General features: G+C 49.0%; 1 protein-coding gene and 1 long non-coding RNA gene across 4 annotated transcripts; one reads left to right on the top strand and one right to left on the bottom strand.

The window, feature by feature from the left end:
* The first annotated feature begins 771 nt into the window (after positions 1-771).
* Positions 772-14,043, top strand: THNSL2 (threonine synthase like 2). 2 transcript variants are annotated; one of them, XM_037012072.2, is made up of 9 exons: positions 772-924; positions 4,176-4,410; positions 5,628-5,822; positions 6,231-6,383; positions 9,261-9,491; positions 10,540-10,688; positions 10,800-10,925; positions 12,772-12,923; positions 13,332-14,043. In XM_037012072.2, the coding sequence occupies exons 2-9, from the start codon at positions 4,188-4,190 to the stop codon at positions 13,555-13,557; spliced, it is 1,455 nt and encodes a 484-aa protein (XP_036867967.2). In that variant the 5' UTR covers positions 772-924; positions 4,176-4,187; the 3' UTR covers positions 13,558-14,043. The 2 variants fall into 2 exon arrangements, with proteins under 2 accessions (XP_036867967.2, XP_036867969.2); XM_037012074.2 differs by lacking the exon at positions 10,800-10,925.
* A 515-nt stretch (positions 14,044-14,558) lies between these two features.
* LOC140849555 (uncharacterized) lies at positions 14,559-17,765 on the bottom strand. 2 transcript variants are annotated; one of them, XR_012131601.1, is made up of 4 exons: positions 17,724-17,765; positions 17,031-17,128; positions 15,209-15,336; positions 14,559-14,688 (listed from the first exon to the last, which is right to left on the bottom strand). It is a non-coding gene; the product is annotated as an uncharacterized lncRNA (long non-coding RNA). The 2 variants fall into 2 exon arrangements; XR_012131590.1 differs by lacking the exon at positions 17,724-17,765 and adding an exon at positions 17,522-17,679.
* Positions 17,766-20,767: the final 3,002 nt, after the last annotated feature.

Genomic DNA, 20,767 nt, shown 5'->3' with positions numbered 1-20,767 from the left:
GTGTGAACTCCATGCTGAGCGGTGACCAGTCAGACTGTCTCTGGAATGTGCGGCCCACCCAGGCTGGAGTCATTCAGTGGCAGATGCATGGACTAGTGTAGATGTCAAATGGGCACCTCATGTGGACCGAAGTTTGGAGAGCTGGTGCTTTGAGTAAGCAGAGACCAAAGGTTTGGGAGAACGTCATCAAGAGAAGGCAGAAAGAACAGGCAGCACCCGAGGGCAGCCACCCACATCCTCCAGCCCCACGAGGTCCCCAAGTCCAAAGGCCCAGACTGCACCTTAGCCAGCCCCTGGCACGTCCAGCTCCTCAAACTTTGCCACCTGAGTGGGTGGAGACCCAGGGCATGAATGTAAATCTTTGTTATGTCTGGAGGACAATTTTTCAAGTGTGTTGCTTTCTTTCTTTAAAATAAACTGAGGATGCATTTTATCCTAGAATAAATCTATGTTTGCTAAAAAGTGTTTTCCCACAAAGAACTCTGGAGCTAAAACAATGTCTGGTATCCCTGAGGATTCTGAAACCCACTTTGAGAAACCAGGAGTTTGTCCAGCTGTCTGATTTTGCCCGCGAAGAGGCGTGAAGCCCAAAGAAGATGAGGGCTTTTCTTCTTTCCGTCTTGTCCTGGGTTTTCTAACCGGAAAAATTAGGTTATGTGGTTCTCCCAGGGCTGCAGCGCAGGATAAGAGACTGCACGTGAGTAGACGGCTAAGCCAATGCCCTGAGCACAAGCCGAGGAACGCAGTCTCCTCTCTCACTGCATCCCTGCGCTCCCGCCTCCCGCTCTTCCCGCGCCCTTCCTTCCGCCCCGGGCCTCCCCCGGGCCCGCCTCGGCCTCCAACCGGAAGCCTGAGCGCCGAGGGCCTCGAGCAGCGCGCACCCCGGGCCGGCCGCCCGCCGCGCTCCCTCCGCCTCCCGACCGGGTAACTGCCCCCGGTCCGAGCGGCCCGTCCGACCCCGGGGCGGGGGCTGGCCTTCCGCGGCTCGCGGTCCCGGGCCCATCCCCGCGTGCCCCGCCGGCGATCGCGGCGTCCTCTCCGGGGAACCGTAGCGCCGCGTCTGGCTCTTGAGCTTCTCGCGCTTTCGTTCAAGCCCGACTTCAGGGAAGCTGCGTCCGCCTCCGCGCCGCGTTCTGTAGCCTCTAGTTGGGCGCCCAGACTTGGGGGAAGCTGGGAGGGATGAGGGTTTCCAATGCTCTCCAACTTGTGAGAGTTCCTGCAGTTCCAGGAGAGCCCCGAGAAGGATGTCTGCGGTGTTTTTAGAGGCGGGGGGTGGAACCTTATCCTGCAGACCTTACCAAAACCCGTCCTCAGCCCCAGGCTTGGCTAGCCGTACTGCTGCTGGGTGACTTTACAGAGGCAGGGGCCTGCGTGCAGCGTGCTGGCGCTTCAGCGCTGGGGGCCAGTCCGCGGTCACTGGCCAGGGACTTGGCCGCTGGGCTCCAAGTCTCCGCCCTGCCCCACCCCTTCTCAGAAGATTTCTTGACTTACTAGAGTGTTTCCCTGCGTTAGGCAGTCAGTCTCCTTCCTCTTGTTATTTATTCAGGTTAATGGTCAGTTTTTCTACGCTGTCTCCACTCTGGAGCAGGGTTCAGAGGAATCACAAGGGTCAATTATTGTCACATAACAACAATTGAACAGAGTAAAATTTAAAATAACATTTGGCTCTCTTTGAACAATTTGTGAATCCTGCAGCATCCCAACCAGTAAGTAGAGAGGAACTCCAGTGGGCCACCGAAAGATGTTTCTAAAGGCAGACAAGTCACAAAAAAAGGATTATTTCTGGCAAGGTCACCTTTGTCCCCCAAAGGGTATTTATTTAGGTGCTGCTCAGGAAATTCTCTTCTAGGATTACTCTCCTGAGGAAGGTTGAAACTGCAGTTCCATTGGGTGTTAAGCCCCAGTTTGGTGATGTGAGCCTGACACAAGAGAATCCGTTTTAGGCCTTTGGCTTTCTTTTTAACATAAAATCTTAAACCCCAGAAGTCACTTAGCCCAGGCTCCATCTGATGCCTGGAGCCCCTGCAGCAGTGCAACAAAAGTGCCTGATTTGCTTTTCAGTTTTATCACCTCCTGTGGCAGCTGCTGCTACTTCTGGGCCTTTCTTTTCGTTTACCTCACGCTGAACCCAGTGGTGTGTGTGCTCTGTAGCTTCGCCCTGTTGTCTTGAGAAGGCTGCTCCCTGGGATTGTTGGACAGAGCAGGGACAGTCCTTCCCTGGTGAAGATTGCCTGTGCACTGCTCAGTCTGGTTCCCTGCACTGACATGTGCAGAGCCAGGTGTCAGGCCCTCTCCTTTGTCCTGGGTCAGTTTGTCCATGTCCCCCTTAAAGCGGGGAGCTCAGAACAACCCAGTGCTGCAGGTGTGATGCAGTCCAGCTCATCCAGGGAAGGGTGTGCTGCAGATGACTTTCTTCACTGCTGCCTGCAGCGCCTGCCCTTGCCCTCAGGCCTGCGGCTGCTGCTTTGGCAGCTCAGTTATCTCCTCCCCTTTGGTCCAGTCCAGTGATGTGGCCAGGCAGGATCTCCCTCTTGTCAGTTCAGGGTCTTGGGCAGTTTGTGTTGGCTCTAACCCTTGCACAGAGTTACAGAAACTCTTCCCTTTATTGAAGGCACTGTTAGACTCTGGCCTCCCTAACCCGGTTCTGTTTTGTGAAACTCTGAGCCATTTGCTTACCCACTCCAGGTAGCTTTTGGAGTTACTCTGATTTCATTTCTTTTGAGATGTCCTTTACAAGGGTGACCATATGACCCAATTTGCTTGAGACAGTTCTAGCTCACACTCATTGTCCCAGCATAATTATTAATAGTATCCACTTTCACTTTCAAAAGATTCATGATTTAGATGATTAAACTTGGCTCTAAGTTGGATGCCCTTGTGTGTGTAGGCACGAGAATGGCACACAGGGCTCAGAGGTGTCAGAGCTACACTTGAGAACTAGCATTCCTCCAGATCAATGCTTGCTCATGTCTGGGTCCACTTCCGCTCAAAAAAATGACCACCTCAATGGTCATTTAACACTGTTGCCTGTAACCTAGTGGTCCACCACTCTGGTAGTTTGTGGGAGGTGGGGAGCTTCAGGTGTCTGTGCCCCAGAGCGCAGGGGTTCCCTCTGACCCTGGCACAGGTGAATCCAAGCTGATACTGAGAACTGTGTCTAGTTAAATTCATCCCCTGAGGTGCTGTGGGCGTTAAAACCAGAGCCCTGAATTCACTGACCCTTCCAGAGAAAGGCATTCAGAGCTCAGGCCTGGCTCAGCCCAGCCCCTTGACATGTCCCCTGACTCCTGGGAACCTGCCTGTTGTGGAGATGTATCGAAGTTAGGCCTGGGTGCCCCTGGACACTCCCTCTCCCCGACCCCAATCAGAGTACTGAGTCCACAGAGGGCCAACTAGCTGTGGCTGGGCAGTATTAAGGGTATTGTGTTGGTACTTCTAATTGTTCTTCTAGGATTAGGCCCTAATTTTCAACAGAATGACCCACTGCCCTAATTTCCTAGGACTGAGGGGTTTTCTGGGACATGGGACTTTCAGTTTTAAAACTAGGAAAGTCCTGGACAGACTGGAATGAGTTGGTTCCCTGTGATTAACCCTAGGTGCACATTAGAATAATGCAAAGAGCCTCTCATGTACAACTTGTAGTTTAATTGATCCAGGGAGGGTCCCAGGTAGGAGTATTTTTTTTAAAGCTCCCATGTTGATTTTGACAAATTACCAGAGTGGTGAAATGCTATGTTATAGGCAACATTGCTAGCTAACCATTTAAGTGGTTATTTTTTCAGCAGATGTGGACCCAGACATCTCTCAAAAGGGTGTATAACCAAGCGTGGCAGTCTTCTCAAGTAATATATCAAAATGACAATTGCTTTATTATTAGTGTTACCTTTACCCCAAGGCCTTCTTCTCACCTTCCCGGCATGCTCCTGTGCCCCCCTGACAAGGCAGTAGGATTGCCACTGATGTGGGATTGCCTCATTTTGATTGGAGAGATCACATTTGCACAGTCCCAAGTGGGGCTGGCATGAGACTGTAGGGCTCTAGTCTCCCGGTCCCGGGCTGGGACACCTACCGCAGTAAGTGGTGGTCTGGGGCAAGCTGGGGGCTGGCAGTGTTTCACTTTCACCCTGTGGGGTACTGAGCTTGATCAGGTACCTCTGGGACTGTTCCCTCTGCAGGCCTCCAGGATCATGTGGTACGTCAGCACTAGGGGGATGGCCCCCCGGGTCGACTTTGAGGGGGCCCTCTTCTCTGGCTATGCTCCTGATGGGGGCCTCTTCATGCCTGAGGAGCTCCCACAGCTGAGCAGAGAGACCCTGCATGAGTGGAGCACGCTGTCCTACCCCAGCCTGGTGAAGGAGTTGTGCGTCCTCTTCATTGGCTCTGAGCTCATTCCCAGGGATGACTTAAATTGTAAGCACCCCCACCTCCCTGCTCTCCCACTCACTCCCCTGCCAGCCCAGTCCCCCGCAGAGTTGCAAATCCATCACTTAACCCTTGGGAGGTCTCTGGTCACATTTTTCAAACTTGGGAGTTCTTTCCAGACTCTGGACTCCCAGGATTGGAAATATCCCTAAAGAGTTCATCCGTTCCAGCTCCCACTTATTGTGAGATGAATGCTGACATGATCTACAGAGAATTTTTTCCCTTTAGTTTCTTTAAAAAAAAAAAAAAAGCTTTTCAAGAGGGGGATTTTGCCATCATCCTAAGATGCTTGAATGTTGGGATATTTCCTCCCTGCATATAAAGCACCCAGGCCTTCAGATTGCTGTTTTATTTCCTTGAATGGTAGTTCTAGAAGGGACTTTGAGAGTCCTAGGACCAGCTCAAAGTGTAATGTGTAATGTGCCCATCGATTCTTCTTGGGGATCTCGTTAACATTCAGTAGGTCTGGTGTGGGCCTGAGTTTCTACATTCCTATTAAATGTCCAGATGATGCCAGTGCTACTGGTTCACAGGCCAAATATATGATCTAATCCATAAGGTAATGGTGGAGTTTGAAGGTGGAAAGAGGAAGACTATTCAAAATGTGGTCCCATGACCAGCACAGACGCCATTGCCCAGGGACTTATTAGATCCCTCAGGCCCGATGAACCAGAATCTGTATTTTAAGATCTCAAGTGCTAATTTAAGTTTGAGGAACACAGCTTTAGAGGACCTGACTTAGGTAGGATTATGTATAAGCCATCTCAAGGTTCTGGCATCAGGGCTGTGAGATTTAGTAGTGCACAAACAGCTTTCTGCCCTTAGGAAGGAATATTAGAAGAGGTGAGACATCAATTTGTTCATTGCCTAATTGTTTAATTGAACCTGTATTGAAATACGTACTCAGGAGAGATTCAAACAATGAAGCTTATAAAGTAAAAAATTAAAGTCTTACAGCACCTGCTGCTCTAGGGGAATTGCTACGAGGTATCTATGAACGGTTTGGTTCATGTCTTTTCAGACTCTATTTAGAATTATACAATTATAGTCATACACAGTGTCATTTAGGATAAAAATTTGTGGTCTTTTTATCCAGTAGCAGGAGATAGAAACTTCAAATGCAAAAGCCCATCTACAGAGGCTGAGAGAACTTGTTAGACAAGGTAACATCCTTATTCACTGTGCAACCCCCTCTCTCCTGGCAGGTCTGATAGACCAAGCCTTCAGCAGATTCCGCCACAGAGAGGTGGTCCATCTGTCCAGGTTGAAGGATGGGCTGAACGTGTTGGAGCTGTGGCATGGGGTCACGTATGCATTTAAGGACCTGGCCCTGAGCTGCACAGCACAATTCCTGCAGTACTTCCTGCAGAGGAGGAAGCAGCATGTCACCGTGGTTGTAGGTGCGCATTGCGGGTGTGAGCACTGGAGTCCTTGGTGCCCCGACTTGCTGGTCTCCACCCACAGATGGCCTCCAGTGACATCTCTCAGGGAGTGGCTTACTGGGTCTTCTGGAGCAGGGTTCTTGACCTTGTGCCATGGACCCCTTTGACAGTCTGGTGGAGGCTATGGCACCTTTTCAGAATCGTATTTTTAAACACGTAAGATTACATGGTACCAAGTTCACAGATGCCCTGATTTCTATCCACAGATCTCTTGGAGGTTCATGGTCCCCCCAGGAAGCACTAGGTTCCCACCCTCCAAGCCTTTGAAAGTAGATATTGCCTTATTTGGCCACAGTGCTTTAGAGGCCATTTCTTTTCCTTTTCTGTCCCTTTGTCCTAAAGGGGAGGGTTTTTCTTCCCTTCCAGGAACTTCTGGGGACACAGGGAGTGCTGCCATTGAGAGTGTTCAAGGGACAGAGAATGTGGGCATCATTGTTCTGCTGCCCAAGGGTCTCTGCACTAAGATTCAGGAGCTGCAGATGACGACAGTGCTGAAGGAGAACGTCCGTGTGTTTGGAGGTATGTTTGGCTCAGAGGCCCCAGGGACAGCATGGCTCTACTTTGAGTGCGTCTGTTTTGGGAGATGGGCTGGAACAAATCTGATCAATTGACTAGCTGACCATCCTTCCTCCTCCTCCTTCTCCCTCCCTGCTTCCCTTCATCAGTCATATTTTGAGTTTGATATATGTCCTGGGCTTACCTCTGGGCAGGCTCTTGGCTACACAGTCTCATAAGTTATTGGAGGTCACAGGTGCAGAAATCAGTACTGATTGTATAGCCTAGGAGGTGCAGGTTTATAAAATCATACCCCAAAGAATGCTACCTCCATGCATGGTCCACCTGCTGGTGCCATATGTACAAGCAGCTGCCCAGAACCAATAGCCTGATCCAGGGGACTAGAGTTTTGTCCCATGGCACTGAAGTTTAGAAGGTACGAAATGTTAAGTACTTATTTTAGGAGAATGTGTCATTGCAACGTAGAAATGATTAAGCTGTGCTCTGCATAGTGGGTCCAAGGATATAAAATAAGAAGCCACTCCTGGTACCCATGACTAGTGACACACCTGCCTGAGCCACATCAAGAATTGTAGCATTTTATGCTTACAGAAAGGCCAAAATCCATCTCATTTAATGTCAGGCCATCTATTCCAAGTGGATTTAATCATGGTGAAGACCAAGAGTAGAGAAAGGGGGGTGAGTTTGAGTGGAGCCATACATTTTTATTTCCACCTCTCATACCCCACTAGACCCCAGGTAGCCCCAAAGTAGGGGTAGGAATATGAGAGTAGATGTCCTAGAGGTTTTGTACATGATTGCCTTGGACAAGCTGTCCAGGTGGCCTGGCTTGGTTTGGTCACTCAGCCGGTGAGTGTAATCCTGGTATAATCCCTTAGAGGACTTTTTTATATATCACCCGTTTTGTCAAGGAGCAAAAGCACGGAGAAAACAAACCTGACCCATGGGAGTAGCATGCATGTCCTTTCTCCTTTGTTCAAGAGCAAGTAAGAAGCCCCTTCTGCTCTTTTCTTTAGCAAGCACATATATATTCCAGTGATGGGTTCATGGTTTAGCTAATGCAGGTGTTGGCAAAATCTTACACATTAGCCTTGGTAATTGTCCATATTTGTGTTTTTTTGCAGTTACTGCATGATTTTAATGCATGAGATTTCAGGCTCCTGAGGTCCTTACTATACACTAAGCACCAGAATTGCTAGTTATGGATCTAGCATTGCCTGTGCCTAGAATCAAAGGAGAGAATAGCTTTCTATGCCTCTGTGCTACCGTCTACTCTCTTCTTGCCTTTACACAGATATTGGAAGGCATCTATTTAAGGGCATATATGGAAGCTCCATTCTTGACCATGCTCCTTGACAAAATGGTAAAACTATGGTTGTAAAACCATAGCAGAGATGTAGATGACAAATGTGGTATGTCATAAATGTGTTATTGCTGGAGCTGAAGGGGCATTTCTGTATTGCACATGTTCTGAGCTTCAAGAAAACAAGGCAGCAAACTTTAAGGAAGTTAGTTTTTGTTTCTAAACAGCACTGTTCAAGTTCTTCGTTTCCTTTCTGGAACCTTCTGATTTGGTTTCCAGGAGGATATATGTTAGTTCAGGAGCTGACCGTGGAAGTATATTTTCCCGAAACTGGTAAGCTCAGGAAATGGGATGATGGGCCACCTGGATGGCTGTGTGTTGGACACTGATGTTTTATAAAGTCATTGATTTCCATATACATTGTATACTTGGTTCTTTTTAAGCACAGAATTATCAGCAGGTGCTAGTTATATGTTATTTGGGATGTTTTGGACTGGAAGTAACAGAACATCTAACTCAGATAAGCTTGAACAGGAGTTATTTTCCAGCTAGTATAACTGGAAGTCTAGAGGTAGGATGGGCTCCTGATTGGTTCATTCAGTGGCTCAGCAGTGTCTTTGGGGACCAAGGTTCTTTGGATTGTCTTTTCACCTTCTCCAATGCCAAGGCTCATTCCTCTTGGGGCAGATGATGGTTACTTAAGGTAACGAGGTCTCTCTTCCTGTGGCTCTGTCTTACAAGCAATGAATATTTTCCTAGCACCCCAGCACACATCCCCCTTGTGTGTGGCTCTAGAGTCAGCACCCTGGCCTCATTGCTGCTACACCGTGGTGGAGGGTGGAAGGAATTACCACCTCAGTGCCTACTTGACATTTCTCCCAATAAATCTCAACCTTCTCTCCTCCAAGTTTGGAGGCAATGGAGAAATAGACCCAGGTTTCAGATAAGAGATCAATATTGGCTTGATTGCTGGTTGGGCTGGATTGAGGAATGCAACTTGGATTTATAACCACTTCACCCACAAATTTACACAATAATTCATCCATAACTAAACTGTGTAGACACCTGGTTCAGGGAGGAGAAGCCCTCCCCATGCCAGCAGAGAGCAGAGCACCCACCCTTGTGATCTCAATAATGGAAGGAGCGTAGACATGAAACGGCCACTGTTTCTCCCCAGCCCTGGACAGAGGACCGCAGAGTAAAGGATCAGCCCCTTGCCATCTCACAACCGGATAAACCATTCCTCCTTGTCCCCAGGGAGTGGCGGTGGCAAGGAATACAAAGAGGAATTCTTTTCCCAATATCCCAGAAGGTTGACATTTTATATCTAATATTATATAATGGTAGAAACATTGGAAATATGACCATGAAAATATGTGACATGGTTTCTACCCTTGAGGAACTTAATTCTAAGTCTAGAAAACCAGACCGAGACCTGTGAGAGTTAAAGAAACCAAGGCTGAGGGAAGGTCCTGGCAGGATGGGCCCAGCCTGGGGGGTCCTGGTTGTAGGTGAGTGCTGACTGCCTGGGGGTCCTTTGTGCTTCTGACAGCCCCCCTCCCCTCTCTCCCTGGCAGTGGAGGGCAACAGCGATGAGCTTGACAAACCCATCAAGGCTGTGTTTGCCGACGTGGCTTTTGTCAAGAAGTACAATCTGATGAGTCTGAATTCAATCAACTGGGCCCGGATCCTTGTGCAAATGGCCCACCACTTCTTCGCTTATTTCCAGTGTGCGCCATCCTTAGAGATGCATTCCCTGCCCCCTGTGGAGGTAGTTGTGCCAACTGGGGCTGCGGGTAACCTTGCAGGTAAGGGGACCTCTGAACGGACGTGGGCTTTCCAGAAAAATGCTTGTGGCGCTTATTCCTCCCCGCTGCCCTTTGGCTGCAGCTTTAAGGAGAAAAATTGAGAAATAGCTCTGAAAATAACAAGAACTACAGAGAACAAGCTCCTAGAAAACTTTCCCCTAACTACCAGGGGGGACCTCCAGGCCTCTTGCTGCAGGTGGTGCATGGTGGGTTGACTCCACTCAGCAGAGTGTGGAGAGATGGAGTCAAAGTTCAGCTGCATGTCTGACTGGCAGTGCCCTCTTGCTGAAATACAGACTTTACTCCCCATCTCTGCCAGCTGCTGCTGGGAGGGCAGGCAGCTCAAATGGCACATATTCCCCCTCCTAGACACACTATCCAGAGGCCACGTGTGGTGGCAAGGGTTTTGGACTTAGTGTTCTGGCCCCAGTTCTGTCCTTTACTAGCTGAACAGCTGTGGGGAAGTCCCTTAGACTCAGCTGATAAGCTATAAAAAGGAGATTGGATCACATCGCTTATCATCTCAGGACTGCTGTGAGGTGCAAATGAGATTATGTGTGTAAATGAACTTTGTGAGAGTACAGTGCTGTATGGCTGCGTGGCATTAAAATCATTTTCTATAATAATAACATTTAAAAAGCACTTACTATGCAGCAGTTATTGCTTATGTGCTTTCCAATTATTAAGTCATTTAATCCTCACATGCACCTGTGATGGGGACCATTTGTATATCTTCTTTGAGGAATATTTACTCAAGTCCTCTGCCCACTTTTTAGTTGAGTTATTTGTATTTTATTGTTGAGTTGTAAGAGTTCTTGATATGTTCTGGATACAGGTCCCTTATCAGATACATGATTTGCAACTCTGTCTTATTGTGTTGGCTACCTTCTCATTTTACTGATACTGTCCTTGGAAGCATACAAGCTTGAAAAACCACAAAAGTTTCTTAATTTTGATGAAATCCAGTTTATCAGTTTTCCCTCTTTGTTGCTTGTGCTTTTGATGTCATGTCTCAAAAACCATTGTGCTTCTCCTCTCTTGTCTTGAGCTGGGTGCATTGCTCAGAGGATGGGCCTGCCCGTCTACCTGGTCATGGCAGTGAACAGCAATGACATCCTCCACAGGACCATCCAATGGGGAGACTTCTCTCTGTCCGAGGCTGTCAAAACAACCTGGGCCTCAGCTATGGACATTCAGGTGGGATCTGGGGGTGGGGGGTGCAAGTCTGGCCCCAGGTGTTGGTTGGGGGTGGGGTGGTATATGAGGGCTGAGATCAGTGCACCCCCGGGATGCTGCCTGCCTGCCCAGGTGCCCTACAACATGGAGAGGATCTTCTGGCTGCTCTCCGGCTCCAATAGCCAGGTGACGAGAGCCCTCATGGAGCAGTTTGAAAGGACTCAAAGCCTGAGCCTACCCACGGAGCTGCACAGGAAGGTCGGTCACGATGCACACACCATGGAGAAAGGAAAGGGCATAGCCACGGAGCTGGACTTCCAGTTTTAAAATCTGTTCGAGGGGAGAGAATACCAGTTTCTTGAGTCCCTGCTGTGAGCCTTGCACCTTTGCAGCCCCTCTTTGGATCAGTTTATTGAGGGAGGAGGGGCAGCGGGAGCACTGATTTAGTCAGACGGGGCTCAACTCCAAGCCAGCTTTAAAACCTTGGGCCAGGTGCTTAAGCTCTGTGCCTCGATTTTCTCCTCTGTTCAGTGGGGGTAATGCGAATGCCTACCTCACAGTGTTGTGGAAGACTGAAGTCAAATAATGCCCATGAAACTCTTTGTACACTACCTGGCAATGGTGTGCTTGATACACTATTATTTTTATGTATTGTTGACTTCCAGTAATAGCTACTTTGCTTATCCAGAATTTGCAGAGACCAGTGTGAAAAGGAGAAATTTTATGTCTTCAGAGTGGAGGGAATCTAGTTGGGAAGGATTGCTTTTATTTTAATGCAATCTGTTGGTGGTCACTTAATATAAAAACAAATGGATTTCATATGCTGAAGTTGTCTTTCACTTTCTCCACTAATTCTCACTAAGTGGTCATCCAGACTGTGGCTGTCTCCAGTGATCAGGACCGCGCTGCGTCACACCAACTCTAATCATTAGAAGGTTCTTTCTGTTGAGCTAGATTCTTTCTCCTGCTTGTAGTTCATGCACTGCTGAGCCATCTGACTCCCATATTTGAAGAGAATCTTCCGTTACCCACTGAGTCTTCCTGGTTTCTTCAGCTGTCCTTTACATGTCCTAACACTGCCTGGTCGGGGCCCATCTTAAAGGGGTCTTCCCAGAACTGGTTACAGTTCCCTGGGCTCAGCCACCCATACAGACTGGAGTAGAATTTCTGTCCTTTAGAACCCATGCATTTGATGCAACCAGTCTTAGTCGGTTAGGGCTGCTGTAACAAAGTGCCACAGACCAGGTAGCTTAGAAACAAGAGAAATTCATTGCTTGCAGTTTTGGACACTGGAAGTCTGAGATCAAGGTGCCAGCACGGTTGGGTTCTGGTGAAGGCAACTTCCAGAGAAGTTTCAGACTGCCGCCTTCTCATTGTGTCCTTACATGGTGGAAAGAGATTTGGCTAGCTCTCTGGCCTCTTCTTATAAAGGTTGTACATACAGAAGACTCCATCTTCATTTATTCATTCATTTTACATATCTGCTATGAGCCAGGACCTGTGCATAGATAAAATACACTTGCTGTCTTCTGTGAACCCTAATGGGACAGTAGCTATGTAAATGATTTATAATACCCCGTGCTCTCTGTTGCAGTCACGTTTGCGCAGGGTGTTTGGCACATGAGAAGCATGCAATACATTTTCAGGATGAAGAGATAAGAGGTCCGCCCTGAGGGGCACTGTTCCCCTGAGGTAGGGGGTTTCCTGGAGGAGGTGTAGAAAGTTGCATGGGAACTGACAGGAAGGTGTTCTCCAGCCCACAGGAAGGGGCACACCAACAAGAGGCACCAGGAAGGTGTGCATGCCTGAACCCTCATTTGTCAGGTCATTGAACAAGACTATATACTCATGTGCTGATTCATGAGCCAAATCCTAAGTTTATTCTTTATTGACCTGAAACTCAAATGTATCCTTTCCTTGAGTGAATCAGCCAAAAACCGGGGAATGTGGGAGTCCAGATTTTCTCTTGAGCTGAGTGCCATCTATTCCAAACGTTTCGTGTGTCCCTGCTGTTTCTCGCTGTGTTACACAGTGGCATTTTGGTCATCTTTTTCCTGTTTCCCCCCAACCTCGATTCTCACCCCCTGATCCTGGGACCTGTCAGCTTTCAGGGGCAGTGGCGTCTGTGTCCGTCTCGGATGAGACCATCACCCAGACCATGGCCCGCTGCTGGGCAGAGAATCGGTACTTGCTGTGCCCTCACTCGGCCGTGGCTGTGAGTTACCATTACCAGCAGACAGACAGACAGCAGCCCAGGTATGGCCACCAGCACCTGGGCCACTGGGAGGCCCTTTGGCTTTGAGGGGCCCCCCTCTTCCCCAAGCAGGGGAGACAGGAGAGTGTGAACTCACAGCTCTGATGAGCGTGATGGTTGCTGTGTGGAGCTGTGCCCTGAGAACTGTGGTCCCTAAAGAGCATGTGTGATAGATATCCAGGGCCAGCCACTGGGAGAGATGGTGGTCGAGCTAGGCCTCCAAGGAGGAGGCAGTTGCCCGCAGATCATTGCAGAAATAAGTTCAGGGCACTAAACGTTTGCCTCTCTCTCCCCTTTGTGCCCACCGCCTCCCACCCCGAACCCTGCCCTGTTCCTTCTTGTCCCTCCCACCTTCTCCTTTCTGTACCTGTCTGTCTGTGCTCTTGTTCCCACCTGCTCCACCCCCACAGCCCTCCCCGATGCTGTCTGGCCCCTGCTTCTGCAGCCAAGTTCCCAGAAGCTGTCCTGGCTGCCGGGCTGACCCCAGAGACTCCTGCAGAGATCCTGGCTCTGGAGCACAAAGAGACCCGCTGTACCCCGATGCGGAAGGGTGACGACTGGACATGGATGCTTCGGGACGCGATCCAAGACCTAAGCCAGCAGTGGAGGGGTCACTTCCCTAAAGCCCTGGCATAGCCAGGTTGGAAGGGCTTCCTTTAGGCTGCGGGCCCCAGGGAGCTGCCCTGTGCACCTTCTCCCTGCTTTGAGTTGGTGCAGGAGGTTCTCAGGAGGCTGTGCAGTGGGGTCCAGAGCCAGCTGGCTTTACTCTGTCCCATGGCTGCTCTGTGTTCTCACCATGGTGGTGGTGTGCCTGGTCCTCAGGGAGGCTGGGGTGAACCCCCACTGCCGGTACAGGAGCACCACTGCTACAGTGGAAGTGTCAGGGTCTGCAGATGAAGAGGCTGGGCACAGAGTTGACCTCAGTTCCGCAGGTTAGGACCCCCGAACCCTGTGCAGTGGGGGCTGCTTACTCCATCAGCACATGTCTGGGACTCATGATCTCCAAGCATTAGTTTGTCTGATCCCCAAACCAGATCCAGAGATCTTGGCCTTCACTGTGAGAGGCTTCCACCCTGTTGAAAGGTTTGGAATTCCTGGAATAAAAGTGCATGTTCAGTGTGATGACTCTGTGTGGTTTGTGGGCACAGAGTAGTGGCTGCCAACTAGTGATGGTGGTGCCTAGGTATGTGCCACATCTACCTGCCTCCAGGTCATGGCTTACAAAATTAACTGATTTAATCCTGACAGCAACCTGTGGCACATGTGTTACTATTACCTGCACTTTATGGATGGGGAAACGGAGATGCTGAGAGGTGAGTAACTTTCCACTGTGGTATTACTACGGAGCAGAGGATGGGATGTGAACCCAGGCATTGTGGCTTCAAGTTCCATGTGTAGTTTCCATCACACTCTGTCCCATGTAGCTGGTCACATTCAGCTGTGGTCTCCCACTCTCCATCCTTCCCAAGGCCAGGGCTCCGCTTCTGGGCCCTGCTCCTCCCTCCCTCTCACGGGTGAGTTCGGGAGCATCGCTGTGCTTCTCCTGAAGGCCCCCTAGGGGCTGCTGCAGCCTGCTCTCCAGGTCTCTGTAACCCTCACTGGCCCTGGCACTCCAGCCCTGCTGCCTGCTTTCCTGCACAGACGGGTCCCTCTCCAGGCTGCCGTGTTTCTCATGGCCTCAGGGCAGAGTTGGGGTCACCTGGGTCACAAAAATCCCCATCCTCTGGATGGTTTGGACACCTCTCCAGCTCTGAGAGGCCAGCAGATCTATGAGAAAGGACCCAGAACAGTCAGCGGACACAGCACAGATAGATGTGAAACGTGAACTACAGGCTATTCTGGCCCCAATGGAATCATGGGGATGAAGGGAGGAGGCTAAGAGATGAAGTCTGAAGAAGCACCCACCTTGTAAACACACACATACACACACAGATACACAGACACATATACATGCACACATCACACCTACTGGACAAAGCAAGGATCCTGGTCCCAAATGACATTAGAATCAGGTTGAAAGTGTCCTTTGAGTCACCCACCCACAGGTGAGCCATTTCATCTTCATGAACCTCAGTTACCTCATGTAGTAATTACAATAGTCATGTGGCTGGTTTGTGTTGAGGATTATGTGAATTATGTGAGGTAATGTATTTCCAAGTGCTAGGTAAATGCTAAAATGCAGTACAAATGGTTCTTAGGTTGACCCAATTATAGTCTGCACGAAACAATTTGGTACTTTTAAGCTATCCTGTATTTTTTAACTAATTGCTTCATTTGTTTGTCTTACCTTTTCTGTGAGACTGCCTCTTCCTGGAGGACAAAGTTCTTTGGTGTCCATTGTGCTGGCACGGCTCTGGGCAAGGGGCTGGAGTCACCCTCGTTCCCAGGGACAGGCTCTGTGGGGGGTGTTTGGGGCTGAATGTCACAGATTAGTCAGGTGAGGCTCTGCTGGCCGGTTAACAAGCCTTGTTCATTTACATTGAAGATGGTGGTCGATTCCTTCTCTTGGGCACTGGTGATAGGCTAAGCCCTCGTAAAGCTCTTTTCAGACACTGACTTCTTTAATCCTCACCAGGGCTGTATGAGAAAGTGCTGCTAGGCCCTCCATTTTAGAGATGAGGCAGTGACGCTCTGCGGGGTTAGGTAACTTGCCTTAGGCGACCCAGCCAGTGTGTGGTGGAGGTGGGATGTGAGGCTGGGTGTTAGGGTCTGTGAATTCACGGTCATGTTAGACTGGGAGAGGCGCTTTGGGCCAGATGGCTGGCAAGTTCTGTTCAAATCAGAGTCAGCACTCATCTGAAGATGAGACAGGGAGTGAGGATGTCAGGGTGGAGGAGAAGAGGAGAGGGTCTATCATTAGGAGAAGGGCCAGATGCCGTGGGCAGGGAGCCGAGAGCCAGGGCTGCTGTGGGGAGCTCTTCTCTGGCTCAGGCCCCCTCTTGGAGCTGGGACCCTTCCCAGGATGGCTGGGGGCAGCTGTCTGCTGAATGGGGTGGGCAATATCATGGGAGGAGTACAAAGTGAGTATGTGTGAGACAGTTGGCTCCTGGCAGGGAGGCCCAACCTGGTAGGCCCCACTGGAAAGACTCAAATGGACGAAGTCAGGGAGGCTTTACTGAGTTTTCTGTGTCCCAGCTAAACAAAGGGTGAGCCCCAAGGGAGGGCTGGGCCGCTAGCCTCTGTCCTGTTCACTGCGTTTGCCCAAGAAAGCCTCTTTCCAGACCCACCTTTTCAGGCCTCCACCCATCAAGTCATCCATTCATCCATTCCACACCCTGGGTGTCTCCAGGGGCTAATCTAACGCTGAGGGCCAGTGTGGTGACTTCTAGCCAAGTGTAGGGCACTGTGTTGGGCACCGAAGCAGAGAGAACAGGTAGGGAAAGATGAGGCTGGGGTTGACTTGTGCAGAAGGATGAAAGCCTGTGACAACATCCAGGGACTGCCCCAAGACGCAGGGACTACCCCAAGACTGAGCAACTGGCCCTGGAACTCAGGGCCCAGGCAGCCTTCCTGCGGCCCCCTTTGTCCACCCCACTGTGGCACTGACCCATAGTGTTATGGTAGTCGGCTTAGGGGTTGCTCCCACATTACCTAAACACTCCTTAAATACCCCATAAGCCAGGACCTAATCTGCAAGCCTAGCTTTTGCTGAGGATGGCCTGAGTGAGTGGTTGATTGGAACAGAACTGGTGGGAGTTGCTGCAGGGCCCATGAGAGGAAAGGTGACTGGGCAGGAGAGGGTGGGGGTGGGGGTGAAGAAAGCAGGGTCCCCAAGGGTCTGCCCAATAAGGGGATCCTGCTAGGTTCAGGGCTGTTTCCTCCTCCTGGATGTTTGGTCATCACACGATCTTTCAGAAGAAGGCCGAGGGACGGCCTATGGTAGCAGGAAAAAAGGTGTGTGCATGGGGGAGGGGCCGCCTCCCTCAGAATGAATGCTCAGGAGCTAAGGTACCTGTAACAGGTCCAAAGCCAAGTACTGAGGCAGGGCTCTGGGACCTTCGGCCAGAGGAAAGCCCTGGAGCCCCCTCGGTTTGGCCGCTAGAGGGAGCCACAGAGCGCCCCCTTCACCTCCCAAGGGGCTTGTAGCATTGTCTTCCCCTCTCCCTTACCTGGCTTCATGCCTAAGCAGGGACAGCGCCTGCTTGTGAAACACTCAGTCTAGGTCTTGAGGTTTCAGAAGGGTCTGGGCGAGCTCTGTGCAGCGTTCCTGCAAATAAAGGTCATTTCAAGCTGCATTAGCCCCCTGCCCCCAATCTCTGGGCAAAAGCATCCTCCACATTAATCCTGGGCCCGGGATGAGCCAGCCCATGTTTCCCACGGCCAGCAGAGGGCAGCAGAACACACCCCTAAATCCCCCTCCCTCCAAAGGTGCCCAACCCCTAACCCCACCCTCACGCCCCCGTAGGCCCGCAGGTCTGAATTTGTTTTTGAGGAATTACAGCCTCATAGGGATTTTTTTAGTTAATTGTTTCTCGAATTTAATATTGGATGCTCCCTCCTTTAAAGGTAAAAAAAAAGTCCCACAGATGCTTCCAATGTCATCTTAAATTAAGTTTCTGCTTTGTAAGAACGCTAATCAAACGTGCAAACGTAAAAATACCTATGAGCTCCTTAGAATGGTGGCTCTCAAAGATAAGCAGAAATAAAATTTTAAATTAAATGATAACAAATCTACAAAATCAATAAAATCCAAAGTAAGCTCATAAATATGTGTGACACGTCACACGCTGCGCTCAAATCCCAGGTACCAGGTGACTGTGGCACTGCCCTCTAAGACGTGGTTTGGACTGTCGCTTGTTTACCGTGTTTATCTTCCATTTGTGGAGGAATACCTTTGTTCTTTCATCACTTTTTGTATTCTGACTACAGGGGGGCATCCAGGACCAGCCCAGTGTGACATCATAGAGCCTGCACTTGGCACCAGCTCCTCCTGTTTGTCACATCATCTGCCTCTCCTTGTTTTGTGACAGTTGAGAGTACTGTTACTTGCAATGGTAAATACAAATGCAAATGCAGACACTGAAATTATGCAAATAAGGCTTAACTTTGTGACCCGATGGATGATCCAGAAAATGTCTTTAAAACATATATATATATATATATTTTTTTTTTATTGAATAATACCCAATCAGTGGTGTTTTGTGTCAAACACACCCCATCTCCCCCAGCCCTTGCTTTTTACAGATGGACAAATAGGCTCTGGGAGCCTATCGGTGGGCTTAGCCCAAGTCACACAGCTCATCAGGAGCAACAGCTTCTGAACTCCAGGACTCTCTGCACAGCAACACCTCCCATCAACACAGTGTATCTCCCATCAACATGTGTGGACAGCCTGTTACAGGCGTGGCCCTAGGGAAGGAGTTCTGGGGAGTCCCTTAAGGATTAGCCACTGCAGTTTAGGTAGTTCCCTGCAGATTTCAAAAACTTGGAACATTAAAAGAAATTGGATATACACAGCCACTGCTGCAGATGGAAGAATTTGTCTAAAGTCCTTCCAGACTCCAGGCTCTGAAAAGAAGTCCCAGTCTGCACCTTTGTATATGTTCTCATTTTCTGGTGTTTATACATAAGCTTTTTAAAACCTCTAGGTATTGGGGCCTTATTGGATATTTGTTTTAGGGCTTGAGGGAGATGGGTCAATACACCATATCTGTCCTTGCTTCAGGAGAAGGCTTTAAATTTGAGACCTATTAAATCCCAAGGGTCCATAGATAGAATTTGGGGGTGGGGGATTTGACAACCTGAATGGGAAAAAAAATGCATCTTTATTTTTCCTAGCCTGTTACCAAAACTCAGCACTTCCTTAAAATATAAATGTTGTAAACAAACCAATTTAACACTAGCAGCCCTGGGACTCCGTTGGAGAGAGAAATCACATTTTCCTGTGACATTATAGCAGTTGTAGGTATCTTAAAGTATCATTAACACTCATCACTATTTAGAAATATTAGATCTGATACTATGTTTTAATTATCAATAAAGAACATACATGGCATTTCTACATTATAAACACTTTTTAAAATTTGGTAACTGTCTTTCGATATAATTGGTTGCCTTTCTTATCCCATGATGGGATGTTTTATTTTGTGCATTTGAAAATATTATTTGAGGCTGTCAAAGGAGTTCACCCACATAAATAATATGCTTCATCTGGGGGGAACAAATCTGTAAAGAGCTACCATTTTTTTGTGCATCCACTGTCAACTGGGCATACCCTAGGTTCTGTATGTATGTTGTCACTACATCTTGCAACATTGAAGTGAATGTTGTTATCTGCCTTTTATACACAAGCAAACTGAGGTTTAGAGAGCCTAATATCACCTACTCTATAAATTATAATAAGTATGTTCAGTATTAAGAAACAGGGACAAAAGGAGAGTAGCACAGTGTCTGTTTTTGTTCACTGTTGTATCCCCCCTGTCTGGCACCTCTTGGATGCTCAGTAGATGTTCCTTGAATGATTAGATGAGGAGAAATCAAGTACACCTGCCAGGCGTGGGATAGGAAATACTTCAAGGGGAAAGCGAGGGTTGAGATGAGCCCTAGGATTTGGGGAAATGCTGACTGGTGTAATCCAATGGTGGTACTCCATGCCAATTTCAGAAAGGGCACGTCACCGGGTTTTGGCCCAAAAGATGCAAAGGAAAGTGAGAGGCAGGGAGCCACTGCAGCCACCTTGTCTCCACAAAGATGGCAGAGCTGAGAGGGGACAGGACCCTTGGTGCTGAGTGATACTGTGAACCTCTGAGCAGAGCAGCCCTGCAGTTTCTCATCTCTGGAACTTCTAGTTAGAGAAGATAACAAGGCTAGTTATATTTGAGTCCATTTTAGGTGACTTTTCTGTACATTGCAGCTAAAGCCATCCTAGTGATAGAGTGTATATGAAGAGGAAAGCAGGGCCCATATCAGCAAAGACTTCCATACTATTCTAAGGAGCTTGTGGTTTATCCCTGGAGGTGATGGTGTGGGTGGGGGATTAGATGATTTGAAGGTGGGACTGAAATGGTGTGATTTATGCTTTAGGAAAAATATTTTGCACATAGTATAGAGCATGAGATAGTACAAAATGGTTAATAAATAAAATGGTAAAAGAGCGCAAATAAGGAAATAAACAAGCTGGGGTGGGGCCTTATTTTGTCCTGAGCTTTATGAGAAGAGACATGGAACAAGAAAACATGTTAAAATTGGAAGTTTATCAACTTGCAGGGGACACCTTTAAGTGGGTCCCATCTCACAGACCTCATAGGGGACAGGCTGCTGGGGATGGTGCTCAGTATGGTCAAGGCCCTGCCAGCACCAGCAGGGCCCTCAGTATTATCAAAGAAAGAATCAATCTGCATGGTGCCAATTCAGCTCTGGGAATCACCCTTCCAGTGCATACAACCCTTTGAAAATTGAGGATCTTTCTGATTTGAGTGGTTACTCTCAATGAACCAGAATACTCCCCCTTTTTTTTCCTACAGAAAAGAAAGCTTGTTCTTGGGTGTGGAGGTCTGTGCTATTATCAGCTTGAGGGTTTGGGCAGAATGGCTTTAGGCATGGAGGTCGGTCCTGAGCACAGAGTGGGTGCTTGAGGTAGACAGAGGAGTGGCCTGGGACTCAGGAGACCCCTTTCTGCTCCTGCTTCTGCCCACATCTGGCTGGGTACCCTCAGACATACCTCAGCCCTCTCAGCACTGCAACACCTCCTCAGGGAGCTGTGGGGTTGGCCCCACATTCTCTTGTGTTCCTTCCTGGTCCCTACAGTCCTGGACTCTGGCAGCCTTCCACTGGGCCACGCCTTTTACTTACATGGATTCTTCAGAGAGAGGGGATGGGATTTCCCAGAATAAAACATGTTCTCAGT

The sequence above is a fragment of the Manis javanica genome, chromosome 1 (assembly GCF_040802235.1).
Source record: "Manis javanica isolate MJ-LG chromosome 1, MJ_LKY, whole genome shotgun sequence".
NCBI lineage: Eukaryota > Metazoa > Chordata > Mammalia > Pholidota > Manidae > Manis > Manis javanica.
Note: the sequence above shows the minus strand (reverse complement) of the source record. Positions and strands in the feature narration are given on the sequence as shown.

Excerpts from the sequence above, each read along its gene's own strand:
- THNSL2 (XM_037012072.2), top strand. The coding sequence starts at position 4,188 with ATGTGGTACGTCAGCACTAGGGGGATGGCCCCCCGGGTCGACTTTGAG. Across the intron at positions 10,689-10,799 it reads CCTCAGCTATGGACATTCAG|GTGCCCTACAACATGGAGAG; the intron begins GTGGGATCTGGG and ends CTGCCTGCCCAG. Across the intron at positions 12,924-13,331 it reads ACAGACAGACAGCAGCCCAG|CCCTCCCCGATGCTGTCTGG; the intron begins GTATGGCCACCA and ends CCACCCCCACAG.